The 27,412-nt window shown below is 53.6% G+C and overlaps 1 protein-coding gene across 1 annotated transcript in view; it reads left to right on the top strand.

Annotated features, from left to right (window-relative positions):
• Positions 1-27,412, top strand: part of LOC133351653 (filamin-A-like) — a 72,025-nt gene that overhangs the window by 29,774 nt on the left and 14,839 nt on the right. The window contains exons 2-32 of the mRNA XM_061567020.1: positions 1,374-1,625; positions 4,454-4,551; positions 8,636-8,783; positions 9,164-9,282; positions 9,787-9,864; positions 10,730-10,892; positions 11,196-11,396; positions 11,657-11,794; positions 12,168-12,294; positions 12,640-12,776; positions 13,486-13,679; positions 13,960-14,073; positions 14,253-14,396; positions 15,025-15,148; positions 15,255-15,415; positions 15,833-15,923; positions 16,143-16,312; positions 16,734-16,851; positions 17,558-17,814; positions 18,366-18,719; positions 18,958-19,201; positions 19,710-19,886; positions 20,311-20,473; positions 20,638-20,799; positions 21,253-21,446; positions 21,721-21,844; positions 21,940-22,096; positions 24,121-24,310; positions 24,959-25,200; positions 25,657-25,737; positions 27,253-27,331. Of these exons, the coding sequence (XP_061423004.1) occupies positions 1,374-1,625; positions 4,454-4,551; positions 8,636-8,783; positions 9,164-9,282; positions 9,787-9,864; positions 10,730-10,892; positions 11,196-11,396; positions 11,657-11,794; positions 12,168-12,294; positions 12,640-12,776; positions 13,486-13,679; positions 13,960-14,073; positions 14,253-14,396; positions 15,025-15,148; positions 15,255-15,415; positions 15,833-15,923; positions 16,143-16,312; positions 16,734-16,851; positions 17,558-17,814; positions 18,366-18,719; positions 18,958-19,201; positions 19,710-19,886; positions 20,311-20,473; positions 20,638-20,799; positions 21,253-21,446; positions 21,721-21,844; positions 21,940-22,096; positions 24,121-24,310; positions 24,959-25,200; positions 25,657-25,737; positions 27,253-27,331 (5,001 nt within the window). The remainder of the gene's footprint in view (positions 1-1,373; positions 1,626-4,453; positions 4,552-8,635; positions 8,784-9,163; positions 9,283-9,786; positions 9,865-10,729; positions 10,893-11,195; positions 11,397-11,656; positions 11,795-12,167; positions 12,295-12,639; positions 12,777-13,485; positions 13,680-13,959; positions 14,074-14,252; positions 14,397-15,024; positions 15,149-15,254; positions 15,416-15,832; positions 15,924-16,142; positions 16,313-16,733; positions 16,852-17,557; positions 17,815-18,365; positions 18,720-18,957; positions 19,202-19,709; positions 19,887-20,310; positions 20,474-20,637; positions 20,800-21,252; positions 21,447-21,720; positions 21,845-21,939; positions 22,097-24,120; positions 24,311-24,958; positions 25,201-25,656; positions 25,738-27,252; positions 27,332-27,412) is intronic.

The raw sequence follows: 27,412 nt of genomic DNA, 5'->3' as shown, positions 1-27,412 counted from the left end.
ATGCCACTGTCCACTGCTTGCTAGTTTTTACCTAAACGCTACAAAAAACAGGTTTTCACCAAGGTACAAAACCTCATGCATGGTCTGCTTGACTACGTGCTTACCTGTCCGTTCGTCTCCCAACGCGTCCGCCCATTCGTCCCGTGCGTGTTTGAGCCGTGAGGTGGGCGTGTGTCTCCGAGATGCATGCCCATATTGGGTGATGTTCTCCTGGGAGGGTTCGGGGTGTGGTGCGCGGGGGAGAGACGAGGTGTGTGTAGGGGGGGGGATGTACAAGGTGTGTGTGTAGTGGGGGTAGGGATGTACAAGGTGTGTGTGTGTATAGTGGGGGTAGGGATGTACAAGGTGTGTGTGTAGTGGGGGGTAGAGCCCCGTTCCCGCTATGCTGTCCCCCCCACCTCTACTTTATAATGTTGTTGTGGCTGGGATTTATTACAATTTTTCATGTGGCCTTGAAGGTGATGTCATGTTCACGCGAGGAAATTTGTGGTTTCTGCAATAAGTCTTGAGTAAATGAAATGGGTTTTTGTTTAAGCCAGTCATTGTCCTCCCAATGATGATTGATGGTGGTGGTTGAGCTGCTGATGCGCACTGGTGATGGATGAATGGTGTGCTGGTCTCGATGGTAATTATGGAGGGGATACCCTTGGATGGTGGTGATTCTGGTGGTTGCTGCCAATATTTATTTACGGTGATTCTGATTGTGAATAAAGTTGCTGCTGCTGATTTTTACTGCTGGTAACGGTGAGGGGGGGGGGGGCAATCAAACGACATGCATTCTCGACCCTGGTCTCTTGTGCACGTTGCATCACCCAGACGGATCTCTCTAATATTATTGCATGGGGCAAGCCATGCCGGCTGTGACCCATTTTTGAAGGTGAATGCTTTGCGAGGTGGTAGAATTGGTTGCCGTTAGCACAAGCCCCCACCGGCTTCTGAGCCTTGCTCTTCCAGCAGTAGATAATAATATGTATCTTGACGAATGGGACACATCCAGCAGTGGATAAGCTATGGCTGCTGTCATGTTACTGTGACGATAACGATGTGGTGATGGACGACATGACTGGTAGTTGTGATGCGCCTGAATTTTATTTTATTTCACCTTCATTTTAACCAGGTAACAAACCCTTGAGGTTTTAAACCTCTTGTAAGGGAAGCCTGGCAAAAAGAAATTGTCACGCACAATACCAAATAGTGCAATCTAATACAAATGGTGATCATGAGAACAATGTTGTTGGATTGGTGATGAAGACCATGACAATCATTCAAATGATGATGTTGCTTCTGCTGATGATGTCAGCAACGACCATAACCCCATAATGATGCTATGGCAGTCGTGTTTTAATTCGCTGCTCTTCACCTCCTCTCCACAGACAGCCAGGCCATCGTGGATGGGAACCTGAAGCTGATCCTGGGCATGGTGTGGACTCTGATTCTGCACTACTCCATCTCCATGCCCATGTGGGAGGGCGAGGAGGACGAGGAGGAGGCCAAGAAGCAGACGCCCAAGCAGCGTCTGCTGGGCTGGATCCAGAACAAGCTGCCCGACATGCCCGTCGGCAACTTCAGCAAGGACTGGCAGAACGGACGCGCGCTCGGGGCGCTCGTCGACAGCTGTGCGCCCGGTGGGTGTCTCTCCCGTGCACTCGGTGGGGGACGAGGGGCAGAGGTCGCAACCGGGTACCTGATACCCGTACCCTACCCGATAACCGGGTACGGGTAACCGTTTGCGACCCTGGTGCGGCCGGGTACGGGTAGGCCGTGAGTCACTGGTGAGTAACCGTTTATCACTCATTTCGGGTAGGGAACGGGTACCTGTACCCAGCTGGGTACGGGTGCGGGTGCCCATTTGCGACCCTGGTGCGGCCGGGTACGGGTAAGGAATCAAAACCCGTTTGCGACCTCTGACGAGGGGACAGCTGGGGTAGAGCTGGGTGGGTACAGAGCGTCTTACAGGAAGGCAGAAAGCTGGCGGTAGAGAGCATTGCACAGGCGGGAGAGCTAGAAATTGGAGGACAAGTGGGTCGATTTTTAAGTGAGTTTTCTTAGTAAGTGACATTTGGGCTCAACCCTGCTTGGCTTGTAATACATTCCTGGTAATTTGGTCATGGATCACCAAGGGAGGAGAGATGTTAGAGGCCATGGGTCTCATTGAGAGGCAGAAGGGTGGGTGAGGTGTCTCAGAGTGTTTCTACGCTCTGGGCGACGCAGGAAGGGTGATCAGGGGCATGAGTCGCATGGGAGGGGTGGGGTGGGGGTTGTCGCTGTTGCTTCTGTCACGTCGCCAAACCCCCGCGCTTCCTGCCGTCGCTTCCATGACGATGGGAAGTTTGCGCGAACAAATCTGCGGTGAATGCGAATTCCGGCTACGTCGAGGAATGGCCAGCTTAAGATGGCAGCAATGCTGGACGGTTCATTACCAAAATAAAAGACTTAAAAAAAAAATTACGTTGCGGAACGAGGCAGGGAGACTGTATGAGAGTTAATGATTGATCAATTGGCAGTAAGCGAAACTTTGGTAAAAGAAATGTAATGGTGTCAAATGCTCACGTGATTGAACTGATACATCCACATTTTTTTGCAAATTTGAAAAAAGGTAAAAATAAAGTCACTAGGTTTTTGCAGTTGTCCTGTGCAGCCCTCCAATGTGCTTTCAAGTTGCGCCACATGTTTTTTCGGCACGTGTCGGTTCCACTCCACGTGCCGTCGTGCAGAGGAACTTTGGACGTCGTGGTAAAAACCGGAAAAGATGTTGGCACGAAATCGTTTCCAAAACGGAAAGGCCACCTTCACTGCTACTGCTCGCCACTTCCCTGCTCGCCACAGGGGCAAGTTTGTGTCCTGTGGGTGACCGCCAAGGTGACCTTCCGAGGGTCCACATCGTAGCTGGGATGAGAGGCCTTACCTGATGATTCCTATCCTCCACGTCAGTGGTTCTTAACCTGGGGTGCACGTACCCCCTCGGGGTGTGAGATGGCCTTTCTGAGAATCAAAGGGGTGCATGCTGGAGTGAAGGTTAAGAAACCACTGGTACACGTTAGACTGGGGATGAGTCGGCTTCTAAAAAATTATTCTCCAAATGTATAACAAGTGATATGACATTTGCAGTTGAAGATGCAGAATTGGCGACGTATGACGGCTTACCGTGGCGACAATCCGAGAATACCATTTTAAGCATCTGAAATTTAGTAACGTGGCCTGCTTATTATAATTTTTTTCGTGTTTTTAATATGTAGTATCCCTTCCCTAACACTAGCATTCACACACCAAGGACAGAAGCGGAGATCTGGCACAGCGGCTCTTGCGTTTGTGCTATAAACCCAGTGGGTCTGGGTTTGATTCCCAGCCACGGTTAACATCAGTGGAGCGTGGACTAGTTGTGAACTGCCCCCTTCACCAACCGGCACTGACCAGCATGGTGAAGTATTGTCAAACGACCCCCATGAATGACGCAGCATAGAGAGCCCTTATTTCAGCAGTCGATTGACCGACAAGCTGCAATATATGGGGACACGCCCATGACGGTACGTGTAGACAGACACACAGGCACGCACACACAATCACTCAATCCCCTGTTTAGCCTTGAGCTGTTGGGTAAAATTCTGTATGCAAGCCCTAACACACCCACGCACATACTTACACACACACAGAATCCCCAGTTTATAATAATTCGCAGCCTTCGGCAACCCACTGCTGACTGAAGGCCTCCTAGCTTTGATTGTGGGCATTGTTTAACCATACCTCACCATGCTGGTTGGTGTGTGGGGAGGGGGAAAAACTGCTTCAAATATAATTAGCTGCTCATGGCCAGGGCTGAGACTCCACAGCTTGCTGGATTCGCTAACAACTGCACCACCACTCCACAAGTTTTGTTAGTAAGCGCAGTCGCGCCTCTGGTCTCCACTGCCGTGATACCATCGTGGGATAGGTTTACCTATATTTATTTTTGTTGGTTCTCTTTGCCGTCGAGATATATACCGCAATTTCCTTCACTTTTGTCTCCGCCGTTGTCTTCCATCGTTGTCCCTTCACCTATCGTCAGCGCTCACACCCCGAAGCGGGGGGTGGGGGGGGGGGAGTGCGACGGTGACCGGGTGCGATCATAGCACAGTGATGGCCCATGCCGCCCGGTTTGTGCAGATTACATTGTGCCATCGTGGAGGTGTTTGCATGCGCGGTTATAATACGGCGTGCGCATGCGTCCATTGTGTCGGTGTCTGTGTGAAAATTTGCATGTGTGATAACGGTATTTGTTATCCCTGTGTTTGTGTAATAAGGGAGTCATTGTCGAGGTGCAGATGGATGCGTGTGTTTTTTGGATGGTCTGTGTACATTTGTCGATCTGTTTGTTTTGGACCATTTGAATTGCCGCCATCCTTGACACCGGTTGCAACCTTGCTCCTAAACCACCCCTGGGTTAACCTCGGCCTAAAAATCCTTTATGTCCGTGCAGGTCTGTGCCCCGACTGGGAGACGTGGGATGCACGGCCCCCCGTGGACAATGCTCGCGAGGCCATGCAGCAGGCCGACGACTGGCTCGGTGTACCGCAGGTGCGTTCGCCCATCTGGATCAATCCCAGTCCCCCAACCAGAGCCTTGCGCTTGATCAAATTAGTTTTTGCCGGGCGGCCCTCGCGCGCTCCTCTAATCTGCCGCTGGAGTCGGAAGCGAAGGTTGGTGGATCTCACGTGTGATTGTTGAATATTCTTCCCGTGGGTGTCGGTGGCACATGCCCTGGCTTGCTAGGAGAAGGCGGTACAGGAAATGTGGGGCCCTTCCCACTGGTTCTCTATCTATGTGATGGAGTTGCCCCTTGCATGTGTGTATTTTCTCCCGGTTGCTCCGGTTTCCTCCCAATTGTATAAACAACTCGCTGTAAGTTGCCTGAACATGCAGGACCTCCCTGAGAAAGAGTTCAAGACTGGCTTTCGTAGATTACAAAAGTAATTGTTAACATAATTTCCTCCTTTTTGGATCTGATTTGGTTCCGAGGTGCATGTATTATCTGGATTGATTCCTTCCTTGCATCCAGTGCCTTGCTCTGCTCTCACCTGGATCCTTACTTGAAGGTGCACCGACTCAATCTCCCACTCCTGATCCAATTCGTTCTAAATTTAAACCCATTGTTTTGTGATGCTGCTGCTCCTGTTTTGGCAGTGGTGCACAAATGACAACCCAACATACAAGTCCAATGAGACTACCGTAAAAGGATATATAAAATCGGTGATGTTTTGTCGGTTTTTCGCGGCCAACAAAATCGGCTTTGTTCCCTTTTTGTGGAGCTTTGTGTGAGCCCTTTTGTGATTTGCGTGGGTATTCTCTGGGTGCTCGAGTTTCCTCCTGGAAGGAAAACACTCGTCAATGGAATTGGCCAAACATCCCAGTGGAGGAACCTCCTGAATAAAGTCTTGGGCTTTCCTGGATAACATTTTTCCAAAATTCGGACTTTTAAAAAAGGCATTATTATTCCCACGTCTCCTTCCTCCTGTAGTGGGTGGGGTTGGGCCCATTCGCTCCGCTGCCAAATTCAACAACTTTCTTTTTCTTTAAAACAACAAGACGGGGGTTTGTGGTCGGGGCGTGCGGGACCCTGGGGTGAGAGCGTTCGCCTCTGGCGATGCTCGTGTATCATCCTCGCACCGCCGTGGACGTGAAATCAAAAACAAAAGCACCGCGAGCGAGACTGCAGCTCGCCCAGAATGAATCGCCGCTTCCTGTGGCGTTACCTAATTCCTCCGCAGCCCTGGAGGCGGTACGTGGGATTGTTTCTGCCGCTTGGCTACATCCCCTCCCGCGTGCCCACCTGCCCGCCTACTTCCTCCCACCTGCACGGCCTCTCCTCCCGCGCCGTCTGGCAGTGCACGGTCGTGTCGAAATCGGAGATATTATTATCATTTATTTATCTGGCCGATGGGTGAACAGGGATCTGTTTTGGCAGCTTGTAACGAAGACTGTGGAATGCTAGAGTGCAAAAGCCCGCCGTGCCCTGTTGTGGCTGTGGCTGCGTTTTGACCATCGTGAGATGACAAACAGGCGCACGCGTTGGCGGCACCCGCCTGTAAAACCCCGTCGCCTTGTGGAGGCAGCCGTGAGGGTTGGCGGAATTTCTCAAATGTTGTGAAACTCCCAATGGGCGTCCGAGTGCTGTTTACCCTGCCTTGTGACCAAAGCGGTACAGAAAATGTGGATTCTCTCATCTGTTCCGTCTGTAATGGGTGATGGTGTTGCCCTCTCTCGCGCTTGCTTTGGCTTTCTCCCGGCGCTCGGGTTACCTCCCACGTGTATAAACACTCATTAATTGGCTGAACATATTTTTAATTTAGAGGACAGTTGAGCTTGGGCAATTGTTGGTGGTGGTGCCGTCTCGCTGCCTGATTTGGGGCCTTGGCACTCATGTGGCTCCTCCCCAAGTCGTTCTTTCCCCACGAGCGAGTGACGACTGGTGCTACGGTGCGTGCGCATTACAAGTTCTCTTATCACTTGCAAGGAAAACCAATTTTTAGACCTGTTGGCATAATTAATGTAACAATTCCCTGCTGCTTGCCTACCCCGTGCGATTTGGTTGTCCATGAATTGTTGGCTGTAGTTTGATTTAGAAAATATTTATTCACCGCATGATTTACTACGTGCGTTGTGGATGCAGGATCTTATTTGAATGGACACGACATGATTTGGTGTCGCCTGCTGTCCCCAGTTCAGGCTCAAGACCTTTTCTGTTCTGCCCATGGCCAACTGCTTCTCTGCTGTTTATGCGCAGCCTGTTTGGGTACTTCCTAAATCAACGTTGTATTGCTACATTGCTTATCGCTCTATTGACAAAAGGCTGATAGAAGTGAATGTACGGTGTTTGTACGTCTGTGTGGTCATGACAAGAGATGCCCCGTGTAGCCTATAACTGCCTGTCGGTAGGTAGTTGTGTGGTGGTTGACGCACTGCGCTATAAACCATGTGCCCTCGGTTTGATTCCCAGCCATTGCTAACACCCCCGGAGGACTTGGCCCTCCCCTTGGTCATCTCGGCCTGAAATGAATATCTGATCCATTTGTAAAAAACATTAGCACTGGGGATACTAAGGGTGGCCTGGGATGGTGTGATCCACAACCCCCTCGTGCGCTGTGCCATCCTTCATAGGTGCTGACTAACGGCGCTTTCCCCAACAATTCTGTAGGCTGCAGTGTAATATTTGTCTCGGTGCGGTGATGCGCCTGGACGTGTCCGAGCCCCGATTGTGACCTGGGATTAGCGAGATTACCTCGGATCAGACGACTTGGGATTGCTCAAGCTGTCGTTTAATGCCCGCGAACAGCACTTGCCCGAACAGTTATGTTTTATTTCTCTGCCTAAAACATTATTTTAATTTTTACACTTCATCAGCCACCACAACCTTCTGGGAGTGACTTTTTTATTTTCGGTATCATTCATTCAACACACGCAAAACTCTGGACCAGTTTTGACATTTGTCTTGGCAGTATTGGGCTTACTTAAATGAATACTAGTGAGCTGCCAGATGTTTTGGAGGCACAGAAACCCCTCCCTTAGATATGGGTCCTAGTTTGATGCAAACCTATACAGTATTCTAATACATAACATCGTCATTAGTCGTTGTATAAGCGAGCAAATGTGTTTTTTGTGAACAAGGCAGAAATGGTTGGTGTACTGCAATGAATCCTTAGCATATTCCTTCTCACAAGCAACATTAGTGTGACAAGTGTCTGAAGTGGTACTGGGCTCCTCGTAGGTCGACTCTGCCGTAAATGAGTCACTGGTGCCGTGTACTGGCCACCCCTCGTGTATGCTGGCCTTTTGGAGGTCCTCTTCAAACTATTGGCATAACAGTGTTTAAGGCTCTAGGGGGAACTTTATCTTTGTGAGCAAACAAGTGTGTGCATGAGTAATTCCTTTCTCTCGGGAGCCATTGTTTTCCCGTCTGGTTGTGACCCGCGTCGTCTGGAATCTGTTTCCCGGCTATTTGTGCTGCTCAAGACCCTGGGCTTGAATTGGTGGCCTCTCATTGACAATCCGACCAATCTCAACGCACTATGTCACAAACTCCCATCTCTCGCCCTGCAACTGCCACCTAAACGTGCACAGCTTCCTCGCTGATGTGTATGTATCTCCCCCCCCCCCCCCCCCCCCCCCCCCCCCCCCCCCCCCCCCCCCCCCCATGTCGGATGCTCCATATTCGCATTGCAAAGTGTGAAATTTAGAACCTGTATCCATTGAGGTTATCAAACCCATTCAATGGCCTCTTGTAGACGTTTGGATGATGGTGAATGCCGTCTGTGAATCCGTTGTGCAGGGGGCAGTGTTGGAGTGATGGATGGTCTAGCATTTTGCGACATATAGATCCAAATTATCATTGGTCATATGCTTGACCAATATCCGTTTTGAATATTTGCAAATGGTCACTTTTCTTTTGGCTTGTCACCCAAATTTTTTGGTAATAACTCTCGGATTAATTTGCCCGTTTTTATTCTCAATGGAATCCCTAGGATGAATACTTATCCGGCGAAGGGCGTTCTAGACAAGGGGGCTACATAGGATGTAATGCGGAGCCATAACCTTGAGCGCACTTGCTGTAGTGGTGGTCGCGTGTGCTCATGCGTGTCCGTGTGTGTGTGTGGTCGTATTCCAGGTGATCGCCCCGGAGGAGATCGTCGACCCCAATGTGGACGAGCACTCGGTGATGACCTACCTGGCTCAGTTCCCGAAGGCCAAGCTCAAGCCGGGTGCTCCCCTCCGCCCCAAACTCAACCCCAAGAAGGCGCGCGCTTTCGGCCCAGGTCAGGCTTTTGTTTGGGGGGAGGGGCACCGTGGGTGACCCCTGCCAGATCCGGGATGATGGCCACCTTCACCTTCAACCTGGCACGGAGCCATAGCACACCCGACCTTGCCAGGCCCTCTGACCCATCGAATCGACCAATCACCGCCCAACTATCACACCCAACTCCAGCTGCCACCATCACACCAGATGCTCCTGCTCCATTGCACTTGGCAGGTCAGGAGTTTAAATTCCGGTTAGGGTCAACTTAACATGACCCTGCATTTTTCCGTCGTATGATATGACCCCGATGGCACAATTGTGATAGGTATTGGGGGGGGGGGCGGCGGAGAAAATATTTCCACTTTTTTATTTAAAGAACACGTGTTGTGGTGTCCGTAGGGGTGGAGGCGATGGGGAACATGGTGATGAAACCGGCGGCCTTCACTGTGGAGACCATCAGTGCCGGGCAGGGAGAGGTCCTGGTGTTCGTCGAGGACCCTGCTGGGCACAAGGAGGAGGTAAGTGGCCATGCACATGTCTGAAAAACTACAAACTCGCAAATATCTTTCATGAGACATTACATGTGACTTAGTATTGTTCGATTTAATATTTTAAAATGCATTGTAACTTATCTGTAAAGGATTGAGTCAAGCTGCCCAAATCGAGACCCTCCATTAAAAACATCCTCAACTCGGGTCCAATATGTCTGACATGTTTGGTGGTTTGTTTTGTTATTATGTTCACTCGGTGGCTCAATGGTGCGGTAATTTGTGTGCACTTTGCTACAAACTCGGCAACCCGAGGTTCAATTCCTGGCCACGGCCAACATAAGTGACAAGTGATATCTGAATCTTTCCTGGACCATTCAAGCTACGCACACTAACCAGCGTGGTGAAGAATGGTGTAAAAAAACATTTTAAATAGCATTGCAAGTCCTTCAGTAGTGCATTGACAAATGTTAATGTCGTTTGTACCATTTGAAATAATTGAGACTATTAAATCTCACTTTTAAATGTGTGCAGGCTAAAGTGTCTCCCGTCAAGGACAAGAACCAGACTTACTCTGTGGTCTACACGCCCAAGGTGGTGGGGCCTCACAAGGTGAGGCACACTCTCCTCGGCTGCTGGGGTTTCTCTGCGCCTTATCCTGTCTCCTAGCACTTTCCTTCAAAATACTGACGCCTTCGCTGGGGGGGGGGCAGTTTTTGGGTAGGAGGGAGGGCAGGACTGAAAGCGGGCTATGATCACGGTGCGTCCAGCCTGTGACCAGTGTCACCGTGTATGTGCCCGGGCTCTTCAGATCTCTGAAAGTCGAGCTGTGTTTGAGCCTGGGTGGTGATTTTTGGGTTGGTGGTAGCCATGCATGAACCAGGCTGTGTCGGCCGCCTCACTCGCCACTAGCTCCTCTCCCTTAATGCAGAGCCACAAAGGCCCCAAATCCCAAGCGTCCAGGAACAAACGCTACCATTTTTAAAAGTTGCAATCGATAAGAATTAATGTTTTGAATGGAGGTAAGGTTGTATATGAACTACGGGAGGTGTTGGGGAACAGACACTGGGAGGGAATTCCAAAAAATTGAGCCATGTGAGGAAAGAAGCGGAAAGTGTTTAGACCTGCAGAGTCGTGGTGGTTGAACAACGGTGTGGATGAGACTTCACAGTCAGTCTGGTAGTCCTCTGTGTGTGAAGGAATCGATGCGTGAAGCTCACGTGGAACATCACCCACGGTAGTAGCGATTTAGAAGTGTTGGTGGGTGCATGAGGTAGATGGGTGGTTGAAGTGTTTGTTAAACCACCACGCTGCAGGTCAAAATAGTGTGGATGAGACTAGAGTTAGCCTGGTAGATCGAGTACTCCAATATGGGAGGAGGAATCGAAGAGTGGCTTTGACGGGAACTGTGTAACCCCAGTAGTGGCGACAGGACTGGAGTTTGTCTTTAACGTGTGTGTGTGTGTGCACCCTGCAGGTGACGGTGCTATTTGCTGGGCAGCATATCAACAAGAGCCCCTTCGAGGTGTCTGTGGCCAAACCTCAAGCGGATGCGAGCAAAGTGACGGCGCGGGGGCCTGGCCTGGAACTCAATGGCGTCATCGCCGGGAAACCCACGTACTTCGACATCCACACGGCCGGTATGACTCGCACACGGCTTGACCAGCATGGACGCTCCCCCCACACGGCCGGCATGGAGCTCCCACAATCAAATCGATTCGAAGGCTTGCGATGTGTGCATCATGCAAGGCAAGAGTGGTTTATTCTCAATAGATGCAAATCGTATGCGCCTTGCTAAGCTAATGGAAAGAACGATTTGGAACGTACGAGACTGACGACAAACATGCAGGTACAAGCTATCGATTCTAGAATCGGGGGAGGGATTCCAAAAAGGTGAACATGCCAACTCCCCACGTGACCAATGCTCTACCCCCCCCCACCAGGTGCGGGCATGGGAGATGTGCACGTGGCGATCACGGACCCGCGGGGACGCAGCGACACTGTGGACGTGGAGCTGGAGGACCGGGGCGAGAGCGTGTATCGCTGCGCGTACCGCGCCGTGCTGGAGGGATCGCACAGCGTCGCAGTGTCCTACGGGGGCACCGCCATCCCGCGCAGCCCCTTCCCCGTCAACGTCGCGCAGGGTGAGCGTCGCGCTTCTCCCCCAGCCGTTGGCGTCATCGGGGCCCCCCCACCCGTGCTTGAGATTTGGCTGCAAAGGACCTTCCTGGTCTCCTGACGACTTCTTGCTGCGCTCTACGCTCTTCAGTGCTCCAGCGACCAAGGATTGACGTCATAGGCGCATGCAGCACTTTCCCCAGCAGCCTGTGTAAGGTTAAAGGGGGCAGGGGGAATATCTTTGTCTTTATCGTTGTGTGTGTGCATATGTGACTGTGCCGAACAGCGAGCCATGCGAGCGCGTGCCGCGCCACGGGCAGAGGCCTTCAGGTCAAGGGCGTCCGCATGAAGGAGGCGGCTGACTTCCGCGTCTTCACGCAAGGTGCCGGCACCGGGGAGCTCAAGGTGTCGCTCAAGACCCCAAGTGAGTCATGCTGTCGCTTGGCCGGTGGCGTCGTCGCCAACGTCGTTACTGCTCACCTTCAAAGCCCCCAGTCGACCTGGGGTTCGTGGGAGGATCTGCACGTTCTCTTGCGATGGACTCTAGAGTTTGTTTTGAACTCTTCTCTTCCCCCCCCCATGACATCCGTGCTGTTGACTCCCAGAACAATGACGATTCCGCAAACATGCACAACTACTAACTACACGGCTACATAATCACATGACTACACAAGCGCATAACTGCAAAACCATTTGAACCCACTACGTCACAGCGCATGGGTGGGAATGGGCAGCGGTGAGCCTGCTCCCTTCCCCCTCCTCACCACCCCCTCCTCCCCCACCCTGTGTCACCTCAGATGGGCACGAGGAGCCTATTCGTCAGAAGGCCGGTGGCGATGGCGTATATGCGTGCGAGTACATGCCCAGCGTGCAGGGCAAGCACGTGGTGTCAGTCACCTGGGCTGGCCAGCACATCCCCCGCAGGTACGCATGCACAGTGACGCGCGGCGTACACGCCAGCACATGTGTACACGTCTGTGTGTCTGCATCACATCATCCTTGTCCACGATTATGTACTGGCGCATGTGCATATTTATGCTCATGTGTGCAAGTGTCTCCGTGCGTGGACGTGGTGTACTATTGTGCATTCCTGCGAGCGTGTGCGTCTATGTATGCACTCGCCTTCCTTCATAAGTGCTACTTGCTAACAGCACTTGCCCCCCAACATTCTATCGAGGGATCTTTGTCTTTGTGCTCGCCTATGTTTTGAGTGTGCGTGCGTGGGCAGGTTTGCATGATGATGATGCTGCGTGTGTTTGTGCGGTGCAGCCCCTTTGAGGTGGAGGTGGGCCCCGCCGCGGGGGAGCAGAAGGTGCGCGCATGGGGCCCCGGCCTCCGCTCCGGCCTCGTGGATCATCCGGCCCACTTCGTGGTGGAGGCCATCGGGGATGACATCGGCACGCTCGGTCAGCACCCACTCCGATTAAATACTAACGAGATATTTTTGTCTGGTGGCTCAGGGGGGAGTGGGGCATTCATAATGACCATGTTGGAGATACTGAGCAAGCAACACCTGAGGTCCTGGATTTGATTCTATGTTTGGCGTGGTGGCGTATTTGTTGTGAGCGTACTGTTATGGACTTTGCTAGTACACTGTACTCGCATGAGGCAGTCAAACAGAGGGGCCAAGCAGCCAGGCGTCCTAAAGGCGCCCCCTTGTGTACTGTGCCGGCCCTTCATAGGTGCTCCCCAGCAGCCTGTGTAGATTTACACGGACGACTTGTTATCTATTATTCTACTGGCACAGCCGTGCCAAGCCGGGACGCAAGGCTCTCGCCGTACACTCCTTTCCCCACTGGTTATTTTCCGTTCCGAGTCGGCACCGACTCGTGACAATGCTAGCTTCGCAGGGCATCTGGCTCGGTAGAAAGCAGGGCCATGGCCGACACTGACCATTTTCATCACGCGTTTTACGTGCTTTAACACGGTCTAACGTAACTAGTCGTTAGTTGCGTCGGCGGGACTGCTCTCCTTCTGCAGTGGTAAAGCAAACATGGCATCTCCCCTGAGCCGCACTGGGCTGACTGTGGCCCTGGCACTGCTCGGTTGTATGGTGGAAAAAGAGGTAATGGTCTGGTGTGCCCACACGCATCTGTCCGTGTTGCCGTGATGCAGGCTTCTCGATCGAGGGCCCGTCCCAGGCGCGTATCGAGTGCCAGGACTGCGGCGATGGGTCTTGTGACGTGGTGTACTGGCCCGGCGAGGCCGGCGACTACGCGGTGCACGTGGTGTGCGACGACCAGGATATCAAGCACAGCCCCTTCATGGCCGAGATCGTCGCGGCCCCTGCAGACTTCCATCCCGACAAGGCACGGGGGGGAGGGGCGTGGGGGTGGTTCAGGGGGGTGGGTGGTTGAGGGGGGTGGGGCATTAAGGTGCAAGGCACGCAGTGGGTACGGGGGTTGTGCAAAGTGGGTGAGGGCGTTGGTGTACAGGGGATAGAGGAAACATGGGGGGGGAATGTATAGGGTAGGGGCATGATGTTGGTGGTCACGGGGGGGGGGGGGTGAATGCAGAGTGGGCACAGACTGAGGAAACGAGGCTCGTAGCGGTCACGAGGTCACGTAACGTGCGTGTTCTGCGGCGCAGGTCAAGGTGTTTGGGCCGGGCCTGGAGAGCGGCAAGGTGGTGGTGGGCAAGCCCATTGAGTTCACGGTGGACGCTCGCGCGGGGGGCAGGGCCCCCTTGAAAGTGTACGCACAGGTAAGGGCACCACCTACCCCAAACAGCCCCTGCTGACCACACGAAGCGGTTGTCGTCCGTTATTTGTTGTCACTGGGTGTTGGTGACCATCTTCGGCATGGATCACATCTTTGCCCTCTCTTGTGCTGTTGCAATCTCCTCATCCTCCTCCTGTTTGTCATCGTTGTCGTCCGGTCCAGGATGCGGAGGGCAACCCGATCGATGTGCAGGTGAAGGACAATGGCGACGGCACATTCCTGTGCCGCTACACGCCTCGCAAGGCCATCAAGCACACCTTCCTCACCACGTGGGGCGGCGTCTCCGTGCCGGGCAGCCCCCACCGGGTACGGCTCCCCGCTCCCTTCACCGTCGTGACGTTTGTCGCCGACGGCGCAGGACACGCAGCGCGTCTCCTCCTCCACCCTCTTGCTCTCTTCCCACTGCTCATCTGTTCTCTTGCGTTTCTGGAATTCACGGCCCTTCTTTACTGTGACAGGGATGTTGCTGTATACCCATGTGCAATCCAACAGTGGGTTTTGCCACATTGCCCTCTGCCGATTTTAAAATCTCAACTCGGCACTGTCCCCCGCGTTTCTACGCGTGGTAGTCGTGCCCAACCAGCAAGCGCTGATCGTGCTCAACCCGACTTGGCTTCCGAGATGTGGCGATTGGGCGCCTTGCAGTTTTGGCCATAGATCACGCAGACGTAGAGATTTTGAACCCTTGAGTCGTGTGAGAGAAGTTGGTGCTATTGTGAATGGCGCTACAGCCTCTGCGTGAGATCTGAGAGGGGGGTATAAAGTGGGGGGGGGGGGGGGGGGGGGGAAGCATCTTGTCGTGTCTCCAGACCCCCCCCTCCCTGAGTAGTGACCAACATTCGTGCACGATGTTCAGCACAACCGTGTATGTTGATGCACTGTGTGAGCCTGTGTGCAAACCCTTACCCGCGTGTGTGGGTGCGCGTGTCGTCAGGTGACGGTGAGCAAGGGCAGCTACCCGCAGAAGGTGAAGGTATCCGGAACGGGCGTCGACCGCTCCGGCATCAAAGCCGGGGAGCCGGTGGAGTTCACCGTGGACTGCTCTGAGGCCGGGGAGGGTGAGTTGCGGCACAACCGAGCGCACTTACTGTGCCGCCAGCGCGTACCGTTGTACCACGCTCACCGCTACGACTTCCCCACGTTACCCCCTCCTTCGCCGTGCAGGTGACATCAGCATCGGCATCAAGTGTGCGGCGGGGCTGCTGGGCCCCACCGAGCAGGATCTCGACTTCGACATCATCAAGAACGACGATGACACCTTCACCGTTCGCTACATGCCGCCCGCCGCGGGCCGCTACACCATCATGGTGCTCTTCGCTGACCAGGTGACTGCTGGTAGTGACCGTGTCCGTAAGTAGTATAGTGCAGATGGTGGTCGGGACAATAGTGGGTTTGTTGGCGGCGAGGCTGGTGGTGATGTAAATTGTGGGAAATGATGAGCAGTGGTTAGTGCACGGTCCTATGAACACAGATTTTATTTTTGGTTGTGGCCAACATCTGTGTCCGAAATCTTTTGAACCGGTCCAGAGACGCCTCCCTTGGAGAAACTCGTAGTAGAATGGAGATTGTAGTTGTAATGGTTGTTGTAAGGGTGGTGGCGACGGTAGCTGTTGTAGTGCTTTTGTTAGTTTTGGTGAAGGTGTTGTGGTTCTGGTGGACTATGTGCCGCCGTTCAACGAGCCGCCTCTAACGGTAACGGGCAATGCCCCTCCCCCCCCCCCTCCCCCATTTCACCCCTGCAGGAGATCCAGCAGAGTCCGTTCCGCGTTAAGGTCGACCCCTCCCACGACGCCTCCAAGGTGAAAGCTGAGGGTCCGGGCGTCAACAAGACAGGTGGTGACATCCTCTTCAGTATTCCCCTCGAGCACTCGGCGGGCACGGCTAATATTCTCGTGGTGATGTATTAATGTCGTTGGTGGGCGGTTTTAAAGTAGCGGGCCTCATGGGCCATGTGAAATTCTGTATTTTCTCTGTGCCTTCTCTAAAGCTTTGCTAATTCCAATGTTGCACTGCTGTCTCCCTCCTCCACCCACACCTGGCGGACACGCACAGGTGTGCAGGTGGGCAACCCGACGCACTTCAAGGTGTTTGCGCAGGGGGCCGGGCGGGGCAAGGTGAATGTGGAGTTCACGGGTGCTGGCAAGGGCGAATTGGTGCGCGACTTCCACATCCGGGAAGAACCGGGCGACACCCACAGCGTGGAGTACACACCCTTGCAGCCGGTGAGGGTCTGCTGGGGTCCTACGGGCTCTTAGATGTTCCAAGGGTCTGTGTGTGTGTGTGTGTGGGGAGCAGTATTAGCACATTGCACTAGGAATCCTGCTCATGACCAAGACCAGTGAATATTCTGAACCGGTCTTGGGCCTTCGCTAGGTCGGCTTGACCTTGAATGAGTACCTGGTGCAGCGTGTGAACATCGGCACTGGTAAGTAAGGCAGCCGGCGTGGTACTGGCCCCCCAACCCTCTTGTGTGTCGTGCCGGCCTTCAAAGGTGCTCGCCAACAGCATTTGCCCCAAAAATTCTCGCCAACAACACTTGCCCCAAAAGTTCTAAGCTATTTAAGGGTGTGTCGTTTTTGTGTGTCTAAAGTGTCTGTCCGCGTGTCCATGCGGCGTTGCTGATGGGCGATCCTGTGTCCGCAGGGGAACATGGCGGTCGCGGTGAAGTATGGGGGCGACCTCATCCCGCGCAGCCCGTTCACCGTCGGCGTTACTCCGGCCGTCGACGTCTCGAAGGTTCGCGTCAACGGCCTCGACAAAAGTGAGTTCACACGCGCTCGCAGTTCCGTCCATTACGTCCATCACAGTTGACGTTGGCTTCGGGGGTTTGTGACACGGTGATGATGCGCTTTGTCACAACTTCATTCAAGTGACTAATGTCTTATTTTTACAAACCTGGATTGTTTTTTTCCATGAAATGTTGTATAGTTTCGTTTCCTCCCTTTGCATGAAAATCGGATGTTAAATTTGGTTGAATCGCTATGAGGGTACTTACCTGCAGACTGCCCATATGCCAATAACATGCTGACAGGTGCTCGTCAAGGCCTTTTTAAATATTCGTAGTTTTACTATGGTTCTTATGTGTTTGTGTATTGTGTAGTTTTGCATCCAATGGCATCGTAACCTTTGGGCAATTCGCCAGCGTTGTTTTTAAGGAAACCTGACTTGGCTGATTGGACACAGACTGCCAATGCTGGTCCATGGTTTGCTTTTGTTGACCATATACTGCTGATGAGAGATGCGTTCCCAGAAGGCTGTGGCCAATGAGATTTTTGTGCAGACAAATGTGGGAACTTGGAGGTGTTCTGTTTGCTTGGTTATTTTGTTATTTCTTTTTCTCTCGACACTTGATGGTTATTTTGCATTGTGATTCTGGAGACGCGAGCGTTTGTTTGGTTTGTGTTGTTACTTGTGCACTGCCCTCATCTGACTGTTAAATCTCCCTGAACACCCCTTCCCCACTACAGAGGCGATTGTTGGCCAGGAGTTTGTATTTGCGATTGGGAAGCGTGGCGCGGGGGGCCAGGGTGCCCTGGACGTGCACGTGGCCGGGCCGACGCGCCGGGCCTTGCCGTGCCGCCTGGAACCGGCGCTCGAGGGCTCCGAGTGTAGCTTCACGCCGCGCGAGGCCGGCACACACCTCGTCACCGTGAAGTATGACGGCGTGCCCATCTCCGACGAGCCCTTCTCGCTCGAAGCCGCGCTCCCGCCCGACCCCTCCAAGGTGAGGCCTTTGCCAGGCCTGTGGACGCAACGGAACAAGGATGGCCATGTTACAAACCACTGCCATGACCTCAATCCTACGGAGATATAATCTCGAGGATTCATAGCAAAAGTTTTTATGTTCCTCGAAGTGACCGTGACCTAATGTGCCATTAAACTGAACTATGTAAGGCTACCAAACAATCTTGATTTTGTCCCTAGTTCAAAGATTACTGGCTTCATACTCTACTCATGCTTACAGGCAAAGGAGCAGGGCTTGCTGTGGAGTGGGTAAGGTTTGGCAGAGTAGGGCGGAGCCTGTGAACAGTAGGCAGTGTCATATTTGGAATGAGCTAAGGTGACCACGAGCTGTGGGTTGGGCAAGGAATTGAGTGGGTGCGTCTCCATAGAAGAATATCGGTAACATTATGGGCCATGGCACTTTTCTGTTTTTGGCTTGTGAAGGTGGGGTGGGTCTGATGAAGGAAGCTAGGTTGGGGGGGGAGGCTACCAGCTTGTATGAGCCTCCCAGGAAAAATGCGATGTGCTGTTTCCACAACGTGGTGTGCGCAGGTCCGCGTGTCGGGCCCCGGGCTGCAGTCAGGCGAGGTGGGCCGCCCGGCGCAGTTCTCGGTGGACACTCGCGGTGCGGGCGAGGGTGGCTTGGGCCTCACGGTGGAGGGCCCGCGCGAAGCTCGCATCGAGTGCGAGGACAACGGCGACGGCACCTGCTCCGTGGCATACACGCCCGCCGAGGCCGGCGAGCACCTGGTCAATGTGCTGTTCGCGGGGCAGCACGTCCCGGGGTCGCCCTTCCGCGCCCTCATCCACCCGACCTTCGACCCCTCGCGTGTCGTGGCGTCTGGCCGTGGCCTGGAGAGGTGCAAGATGGGCGAACCGGCCACCTTCAACGTCGACTGCTCGAAGGTGAGTGGCGGGGTTGCAGGGATGGAGGTTACCGGCGTCGTGGACAAAGTAGTTGGTCAAGTTGGTTTAGTTCAACCAGGATAATCTGTTAGATAAATGAGTTTATATCACTTTAGCGAACAATCGATCCTCAAGCCACGGCACAAATGCACAACCTCCAAGATCTGCCCCGACAGTATCGCACCACCTATCTTACGTTGGTCGATTTGCGCCGACCCCTTGTGTGCGTTGCATCCAGGCCGGCGATGGAGACCTGGCGGTGGACGTGCTGTCGGATTCGGGCATGCGTGCCGATGTGAAGACACGGCGCGGGCCCGACGGCCTACACGCCGTCACCTTCACACCGGTCACGCACGGCCCGCACACTGTGTCGCTCACGTACGGCGGGAAGCCCGTGCCACGCTTCCCCGCCAAGGTTGCGGTGGACCCCGCCGTCGACACCAGCGGCATCAAAGTGTCGGGCCCGGGTGTGGAGGAGAGAGGTACGTGCTGCTGGTGGGGAGCGGTGGCGTTCCCATGGTTCCCCCACCATCCCTCCGCGCTCCTGCGTGTGACCAACTTCCCTCCCCACCTCCCTCCACACCAGCAGCACTTGAATGGTTAAAGAATCCCGGAATGGGCCGATGATCACAATGAGGACAGTATTCTTTTCAGTTTCCTGTAATATTATATTATTGCAGTGGTGCAGTGGTTGTGTGATGGTGGTCATGTCGTAGTGATGTTTCAGGGGTGGTGTCGGTGGTGAGTGCGGTGAAGTGGCGACAATGTCCCCCCTCCGTATTATAGTAACAACAACAGCGATTTAATGCATTTGGGTTTTGTAGTTGGTGGCAATAATTCCGATGGTGAAAATAATCACGTGGAATTTTTACACCAGTCATTTATTGGAATTGAAAACCATAATGTGCAGTCATTGGTAATTGTTGTCCTGGCACTGCTGGTTCCTCCATTCCGTTGAAATATTGGTGTTCATGCTGTCGTTGTTGGCAGGCGTGTTCTGCGAGGCGACAACAGGCTTCACGGTGGATGCGCGGGCTCTGGGCCGCGCGGGGAATGGGGCCCGTGTCGTCACGCGGGTGACCGGGCCCTCAGGGGCCATGATGGATGCGCCCGTCAAGGCCAAGGGTGACGGCACCTATGCTGTGGAGTACACTCCCTGCGAGATCGGTACGTGCTGCGGGAGGAAAGCTTTTGGTCAGTGTGGACTGTCGGCTGTGCATGGAATGTAACCTCCACACTGACCAAGGGATATAGAATGTAGTACAATTCCCCAGACTGCATCTCTCCATGCTGTGGAACAAACACAAGTCCAAGACATCGCGTTTACGACAAGGAAAAGTAAACGGGCCTGGGTAGGATGCATTACCAGAAGGGGTGACGGGCAACGGGCGAGACTGGTGACTGAATGACAGCCAAAAGAGAGCACGTCCAAGAAAACGACCACCACGTAGATGGAGGGATGCGATCAGTCCAGGGGGAACCCATCAACTCGCATATATTAGATTGTGATCTAAATTGGATTCTTAAGTGGTAGTTGTTTCTCAGTCCTGTTGTCAGCAACTTCACGTTCCGACGCCCCGCCACCCTGCAGGTGTGCACACGGTGGACGTGCTGTTTGAGGACACGCCGGTGCCGCGGAGTCCGTTCCGCATCGCCGTCGACGAGGGCTGCGACCCCTCGCGGGTCCGAGTCCATGGGCCCGGACTCAAGTCTGGCATCACCAACCAGCCTAACCGCTTCACTGTGGAGACCAGGTGCGTGAGTTTTGTGAAATTGTATTTTTGGCCTATTAGAACTTGTGCCATTCCAAGATTGAATTGCAAGACTATTAGGAAACTGTGCAATATTAGGACGATTCCATCTGCACTCCCTTTTTTCGTCCGGTCGCCAACCCTGCGCCTTGTCCCACCGTATATAGGGGCGCTGGCACTGGAGGCCTGGGCCTGCAAATCGAGGGCCCCACGGAGGCCATCATCTCTTGCACTGACAACAAGGACGGCAGCTGCCTGGTCGAGTACGTCCCAGAGACGGCGGGAGACTACGACGTGCTCGTCACCTACGGCGGCCACCCCTGTCACCGGTACCGCATGCACGCTCACTCCGGACTGTGGTGCTCGTGCAGCGCGTGGGAGGGGATGTGCGCGTGCATTTCTTCGTGTGTGTACGTGTGTTTTTGAGGTGGGAGGTGTTTACGCACGCATGCACGCCTGGTTATTTTCTTGTTTGCTTATGTGCACGTGGACCTTTTGCGCATGTGGGCGTTTGTGTGTGTGGTGCACGCGCGTGTGTGCATACGCACGTGTGGTAGTATAGTCGTTAGCATCCTCCACTAATAATTTCGGTTACCTGAAATCTGATTCTCACTCGCAACCAACATTGGTGACATCTCAGAACTGGTCCTGGGCCTACCTTAGGTTGACTCGGGCTCCTGGGCAAACTATCGCAGCGGTGCGTGGTGCAGCCCATCTACCCCCTCGTGTGCCATGCCGGACTTAGTTGCTCGCGAATAGGACTTGTCTCACGAGTGTTGAAGGCAACATGTGGATTTTTGTTTGGCAGGGAGCCCGTTCCGCGTGCCTGTCAAAGACACCGTGGACCCGAAGCGCGTGCGCATCTCGGGGCCTGGGGTGGGTGGCGCTGTGCGTGCCGGCGTGCCGCAGGAGTTCAGCGTCGACTGCAGCAAGGCCGGCGCGGCGCCGCTTGAGGTCACCGTGAAGAACCCGAAAGGTGCGGCACCATCGGCACAGTTGCTGGCATCACCGCCCATTACCGGCATCTAAGTCCTTGTCCTCTTGCCATCGGTGACCTCGCAGCCCACCCTGCCATTACTATCAACCACCATGCCGACACTGTTACTATCGTCACCGGCATCTCATCAATTCTCCTATACAGTCTCATTGCCGCTGTAGCGGTTTCACACCCATCGTTATACGTGCCCCCGTCGTCACCCCCCTGGCTCGCCGAGTGACTGTGCCGCCCGGCTGTGCGATGGCGTGAGTAGGTGTGCTGGAGCCCGTGCAGGTGGAGGAGCGCGCGGGTGGCCTGCACGCCGTGCGCTACGTCCCCACCGCGGAGGGGCCCTACACGGTGGCCGTCAAGTACAACGGAGAGAACGTGCCCAACAGGTGATGTTGTGGGAGGTGACATTATTTAGGAGTTTTCTTTTAAGCGACCGTAACACGAGCTGGGTTTGACCAGTGTCTGTGGCTGCCGCTTGCAGCCCCTACAAGCTGACAGTGCTTCCCAAGCACGACGCCAGCAAGGTGCGCGCCAGCGGCCCCGGCCTCAACAAGACCGGCGTTGAGGCCAGCTTCCCCGTGGAGTTCACCATCGACGCCCGCGACGCGGGGCAGGGTGTGCTGGCCGTGCTCGTTACGGTACGGCCCGCCCACTGCGCAGCGACACCATTTACGCAGCTCATCCCAGGCTGCCACGGTGGCAAGATGTGGACTACTTCACCTGGTATACAGGTTGCGGGCTTCATCCAGACCAGAGGTCGCAAACGGGTTTTGATTCCTTACCCGTACCCGGCCGCACCAGGGTCGCCGGGTACCCGGGCCCGTACCCGGGCCCGTACCCGGCCGGGGGCCCGTACCCGGCCGGGTGCCCGTACCCGGCCGGGTACGGGTACCCGTACGCTACCCTTACCCGTACCCTACCCGAAATGAGTGACAAACGGTTACTCACCGGTGACTCACGGCCTACCCGTACCCATACCCGGCGGCACCAGGGTCGCAAACGGGTACCCGGCCGGGTACGAGTAGCCGGGTACGGGTATCGGGTACCCGGTTGCGACCTCTGATCCAGACCCTGGTCGCTTGGATTTTCATTTCGAGTCCTCGGATTTTTCCCTCCACACGTAGAAACGTGCGAATATTTGGCTGCTATAAATTTCCAGATGAGCCACTTCGTTGGGCTATCATTTGTGGCCAGGTCGCAGATGGAAACTAATGTTACAAAGTTTGACATGTACGCTTATTATGGATAATGTTTGCACATAAAAATTATTAAAGGTAATATGCATGGTTTTAATGGAGGATAATAACTAATGTATAGTTTAACACGTAGGCGTTGAGAACCAATATCATCCATAATATAGTTTTTTTTAGTTAGATCGCATAAATACGTCATTAAACCTGCCACCAACTGACACCCAATTTAGTAAGGTTTGTCACATAAACAGAACACGCCAATTCATCGCTAGTACAGCACACCGGTGTGTTGGAGAGCAAATCCACAACATTTAACGTCACTCGGATTGTAAATGTTGTGGATTTGCTTTCCAACACACCGGTGTGCTGTACTAGTGACGAATTGGCGTGTTCTGTTTGTGACAATCCTTACTAATTTGCTGTGTCGGGTGGTGGCGGGTTTAACGACACATTTACACGACATAATCCAAAAAACTTACATTAGGAACTACTGTATAGCAGCTTCAATTTTAAGAACCATACCTCCTTTTCAAAGAAATAGTTTGCCTACTAATGACCTTAACCCTAGCACCAAGCAGTGTTACTGCAGCCCTCGTGTCGATCCAAGCCAACCGCTAACCCTAACCAGCTCCAGAACTTGCAGGCCCCCAACTCTTGGCCAACGTTGACATCACAACCCCTCGCGCACCTGTGGGGATCTCACAACCAAACACTATTCCAGGCTTTATAGTAGTAGGTTTTTACCCTTTTAAACTGGTACAAAACTGACACCTTTATTCAAGGCATCATGTTTGCAATAACCACAATACAAGTAGTCAAAGAAGCAAACAAAAAGAAGCAACTCTGATAATTATAGTAATATGCACTGTCATGATGCCTTGAATAAAGGTGTCAGTTTTGTACCAGTTTAAAAGGGTAAAAACCTACTACTATATTTGCCACTGGTAAAAGAGATCTCATAGTGTAAATGCTTACCCCGAGCTCTCAATACTCTATTGCACTGTTTGAGTTGTACGCCTTCTGGTGTCATCTGGTCCAACACCAATGGGGACTAGGCTCTAAAGAAAGCCGTCTCGGCTGTGGACCAATCAACTTCAAGGACAGTGCATATTATTATCATTATCAGAGTTGCTTCTTTTTGTTAGCTTTTTTGACTACTTGTGTTTGTGGTTATTGCAAACATAATGCCTTGAATAAAGGTGTCAGTTTTGTACCAGTTTAAAAGGGTAAAAACCTACTACTATATTTTGCCACTGGTAAAAGAGATCTCATAGTATTCCAGGCTTCTTAACCGACTTACTTGTTAACGCTACCGATTTACCTGTTTATGCATTACCTCGTTTTCTTTTTAATGTGCCTGTGTGTTTTGTTACTTACTCGTGTTACTTTTTTGGCTAACCCCCCCCCCCCCCCCGCCACCCCCCCCCCCCCCCCCCCCCGCCACCCCCCCCCCCCGCCTACCCCGGTAGGACCCAGAGGGGCACCCTCGGCAGGCGAGCGTGCGCGACAATGGCGACGGAACCTACACGGTGTGGTACGTGCCGGACTGCGCCGGCCGCTACACCATCGTGGTGAAGTATGGCGGGGATGAGATCCCGCTGTCGCCCTACAGCGTGCGTGCGGTGCCCACCGGCGACGCTTCAAAGTGCCGCCTGCAAGGTGAGTGGCGGTGCCATCAATGTTGTAGCCGTCGTAGCCACCGCCGTCACGGGAGTCGCTTTCCACAGCTGCCACCAATGACGGCCACAAGCAATTGGGCCGAACTTGAAAGGGGTGTACGTGGCGGTGACTTGGAATTGCTTTTGAGAGGAAAATGTTCCCCCCTCCAATATTTTGCTAACGGTATCTTACTAATCTTGGCTCCCTGTGGAGCATAAGGTCGCAACAAGCCCACGACATGCCGGGACTGTTTTTGGCAGCTTTCTCCGCTTCACCCCAAGACAGGCCCATGGTCTGTAGTTGGACTTGAATGGTGCATTGCCGTGTTTTTTACCCTTGTGGTGTCACAATACAAAGAATCCGTTAGCTTCTCTCGCGGAGTAAGATAATGCATAAAATGTACAAGGCAAAGGGGTGAATCCTTAATTTTTGTCTGTCTCGGTACCTGAAGGACTCGAATTCCAGGCCACCAGAACTTTGTGCAGAGTGCTTTTGAGACCTGGCAACGACTACCGCCCCCTTTTTCCACCTGTTTCTGAGAACCCATTACCCACAATTCACTCCTTCGAACACAAGCCTGGTGCTTAACAGCAGGTGATTCTTATTGTTCGTCCCACCCCTCTGCCCATCTCTCCTCCACGTGCGTAGCGCCAGCGACGCACCTGGCGTTGGGGCGCAACACGGCGTTTGCGGTGGACGCGCGCGGCGCGGGCAAGGGGAAAGTGACATGCCGCGTGCGCGACCCTGAGGGCCGCGAGGTGGACGTGGAGGTGCAGGAGCAGCCCGATGGCAACTTCCTCGTGCTGTACAGTGCCGACACGCCAGGGCCGTACGTCGTCACGATCCGCTATGGCGGCGAGCACATCCCCAACAGCCCCTTCCGCCTAGTGGTGAGCACCCGTACACTGGACACGAGCACATGCGAGTGTGCATTCTCGTGCAAGTGCAGACGCTTATATAAGCACATGCGCATGTGCACAAAATATTAACGTGTGTACACAGGCATAGTAATACATGCACGGATCCAGTTGTCACATTTTGCCCCCTGACGAATCGCACCTTGTACAATTGCCATCTGTCAACTATCACATCTGTCAATTTCATCTTCCATCTCACATTCCCACGTGTTTTGCAGCATTTCTTATCACCCGTCCACCTGTTTGCTTGTCCCTCTCAACTCCAGTTTCCAGTTTACCACCAGCAATGCTGTAAATCTCATCACTCGTTCACCGCATCGCTGTGCACAACCGATTTTTTTGTAACATTAACCACCGTTAACGCAACACTTGATGGTAACTTCGGCAAACGCTGACGGTAACGGTGGTAATGGTGCCCGGACTGCGTAGGCCTCCAAGGACGCGCCTGTAGTGGAGGAGCAGCGAGTGTCGGTGAAGCAGCAGCAGCAGTCCGCTCTAAAGCCGCTCCGGGTACACGTGCGTGCGTGTCTCCCCTCGTCTCTCCCCCACATGTCTCTGGCACCTTGGCCTCGTCCTCTGAACCACCTGCCGAGCAACAGCATGCGCCAACATGGATTCTGCACTGTGCATGTCTTGCTGGTGTCCCCCCCCCCCCCCCCCCCCCCCCCCCTGCCACCACCCCGCTCCCCGCACCAGTCGGCTGACCTCTTTGTTTGTGGACTTGCCTTTCAGGGCATGTGTGGTATTTTCGAGTCTCCCGCCGCGAGATGTTTCCACTGCTCTCCATGTGCACGCTCTCTACTACTACTCTTCTTTCCTTGCCGGACCTTTCTTCAGCGGGCTGTGGGAGAACTGCGATGACGCTCGGTGATGGGAATGCGAGGAGGCCCCTTCTCCCCCCCCCCCCTGCCCCCGTGCGGTCTCGCTGCGTAGTGGAGCGGCGGTGCGTGCAGGGGGTCCGGTGTGGGCACCCACCGCTAATCTCGCTCGCCCTCACTCTCCGCACTAACAGCTCGTGCACGTGGGAGACCGCTCTCTGCCTCACGGCTCGCCCCCCCCCCCCCCCCCCCCACAACCTCCCCTCTTTGTGATGGTGTGTTCAGGCCTCGTCTCTTAATTGCTGATTTATTTTGTTAGTAATTTTTTTTATATTAATTTGGACGTTTTTAAAACGAGCCAATACACTTTACAAATCACCGAGCGATTGTAGCGGACACGGGAAAACCACAGACAAGGGGGGAAGGCGACCAAAAACTCCGCCAACAGTCGCCGAAGCTTTGTGATCCGATATTGGGATGTTTGACCAACTCCATAAATAATTGGGTTAACTGACAGTGGTCAGAGTGATTATTCAACCTGATCTTGGTTCGGTCTTGCCACCCTGCACTTACTAGCATGGTGAAGTATGGCCGAATAACCCCAATGATCAACACGGTGCGGGTGGGGGCTCATCCACCACTGGCTTGATCAAAGGATGGAAAAATATTTGAATCATTCAATTATGATAATAGGTTAAGTCGTAGATTTAAATTGTTATTGCTACTTAATGGGCTCAGAATGTGTTTGTCAAGTCGCATTGGTTTGGACATTGTATTCATAGGATTTTTTTTTGTCGGTTAACCAACAGCAATGAGGAAGTGGTTTTAAGGGTGTCTCGTGGTTCTCCGGAACGTGGGCGTGCGTGTCGAGTGAGCAATATTTACTGCTGTGTGTGCGGCTCCTCTTGTCTGCATGCATGAGTTGTCGTGCACTCGAGGGAAACTAGAAGCCTCAGTTCGATTTCAGTTCGTGGGATAACGGCAGTGGCAAGTGGGATCTGAACCTGTTCAAGATCTACCCGGAGTGAACTCTGCCTGAAATTGAGCATTTACTGCGGTGTGAAATCTCACCACCCAAGGCGACCCTGGGCGGCGTAGGGCTATCTACACTGCCGACCCCCGCCCCCCCCCCCCCCTCCGTTCTCCATGCCAGCCTGGTGAGGAGGCTTACGGTCTGTTCCGTGTGCGTCTCTTGCCGCGTGTCCAGGCACAGGAGCAGGTGGGCCACGCGCTGCGACCATTCAGCCTCGTCATCCCATTCGTGGTGAGGCGTGGTGAGGTCACTGGTGAGTGCAACCTGCTCCCCCTTTACCCCCCCTCCCCACACATCACCACTCGCAGACCCCACCTCGGTCACTCCCAACTAT

This window comes from Lethenteron reissneri, chromosome 38, assembly GCF_015708825.2.
Source record: "Lethenteron reissneri isolate LAM-NWPU_2019-01 chromosome 38, ASM1570882v1, whole genome shotgun sequence".
In the NCBI taxonomy this organism is placed as follows: domain Eukaryota; kingdom Metazoa; phylum Chordata; class Hyperoartia; order Petromyzontiformes; family Petromyzontidae; genus Lethenteron; species Lethenteron reissneri.
The sequence above is the reverse complement of the archived record's forward strand: the minus strand, read 5'-3'. Positions and strand labels throughout refer to the sequence as shown.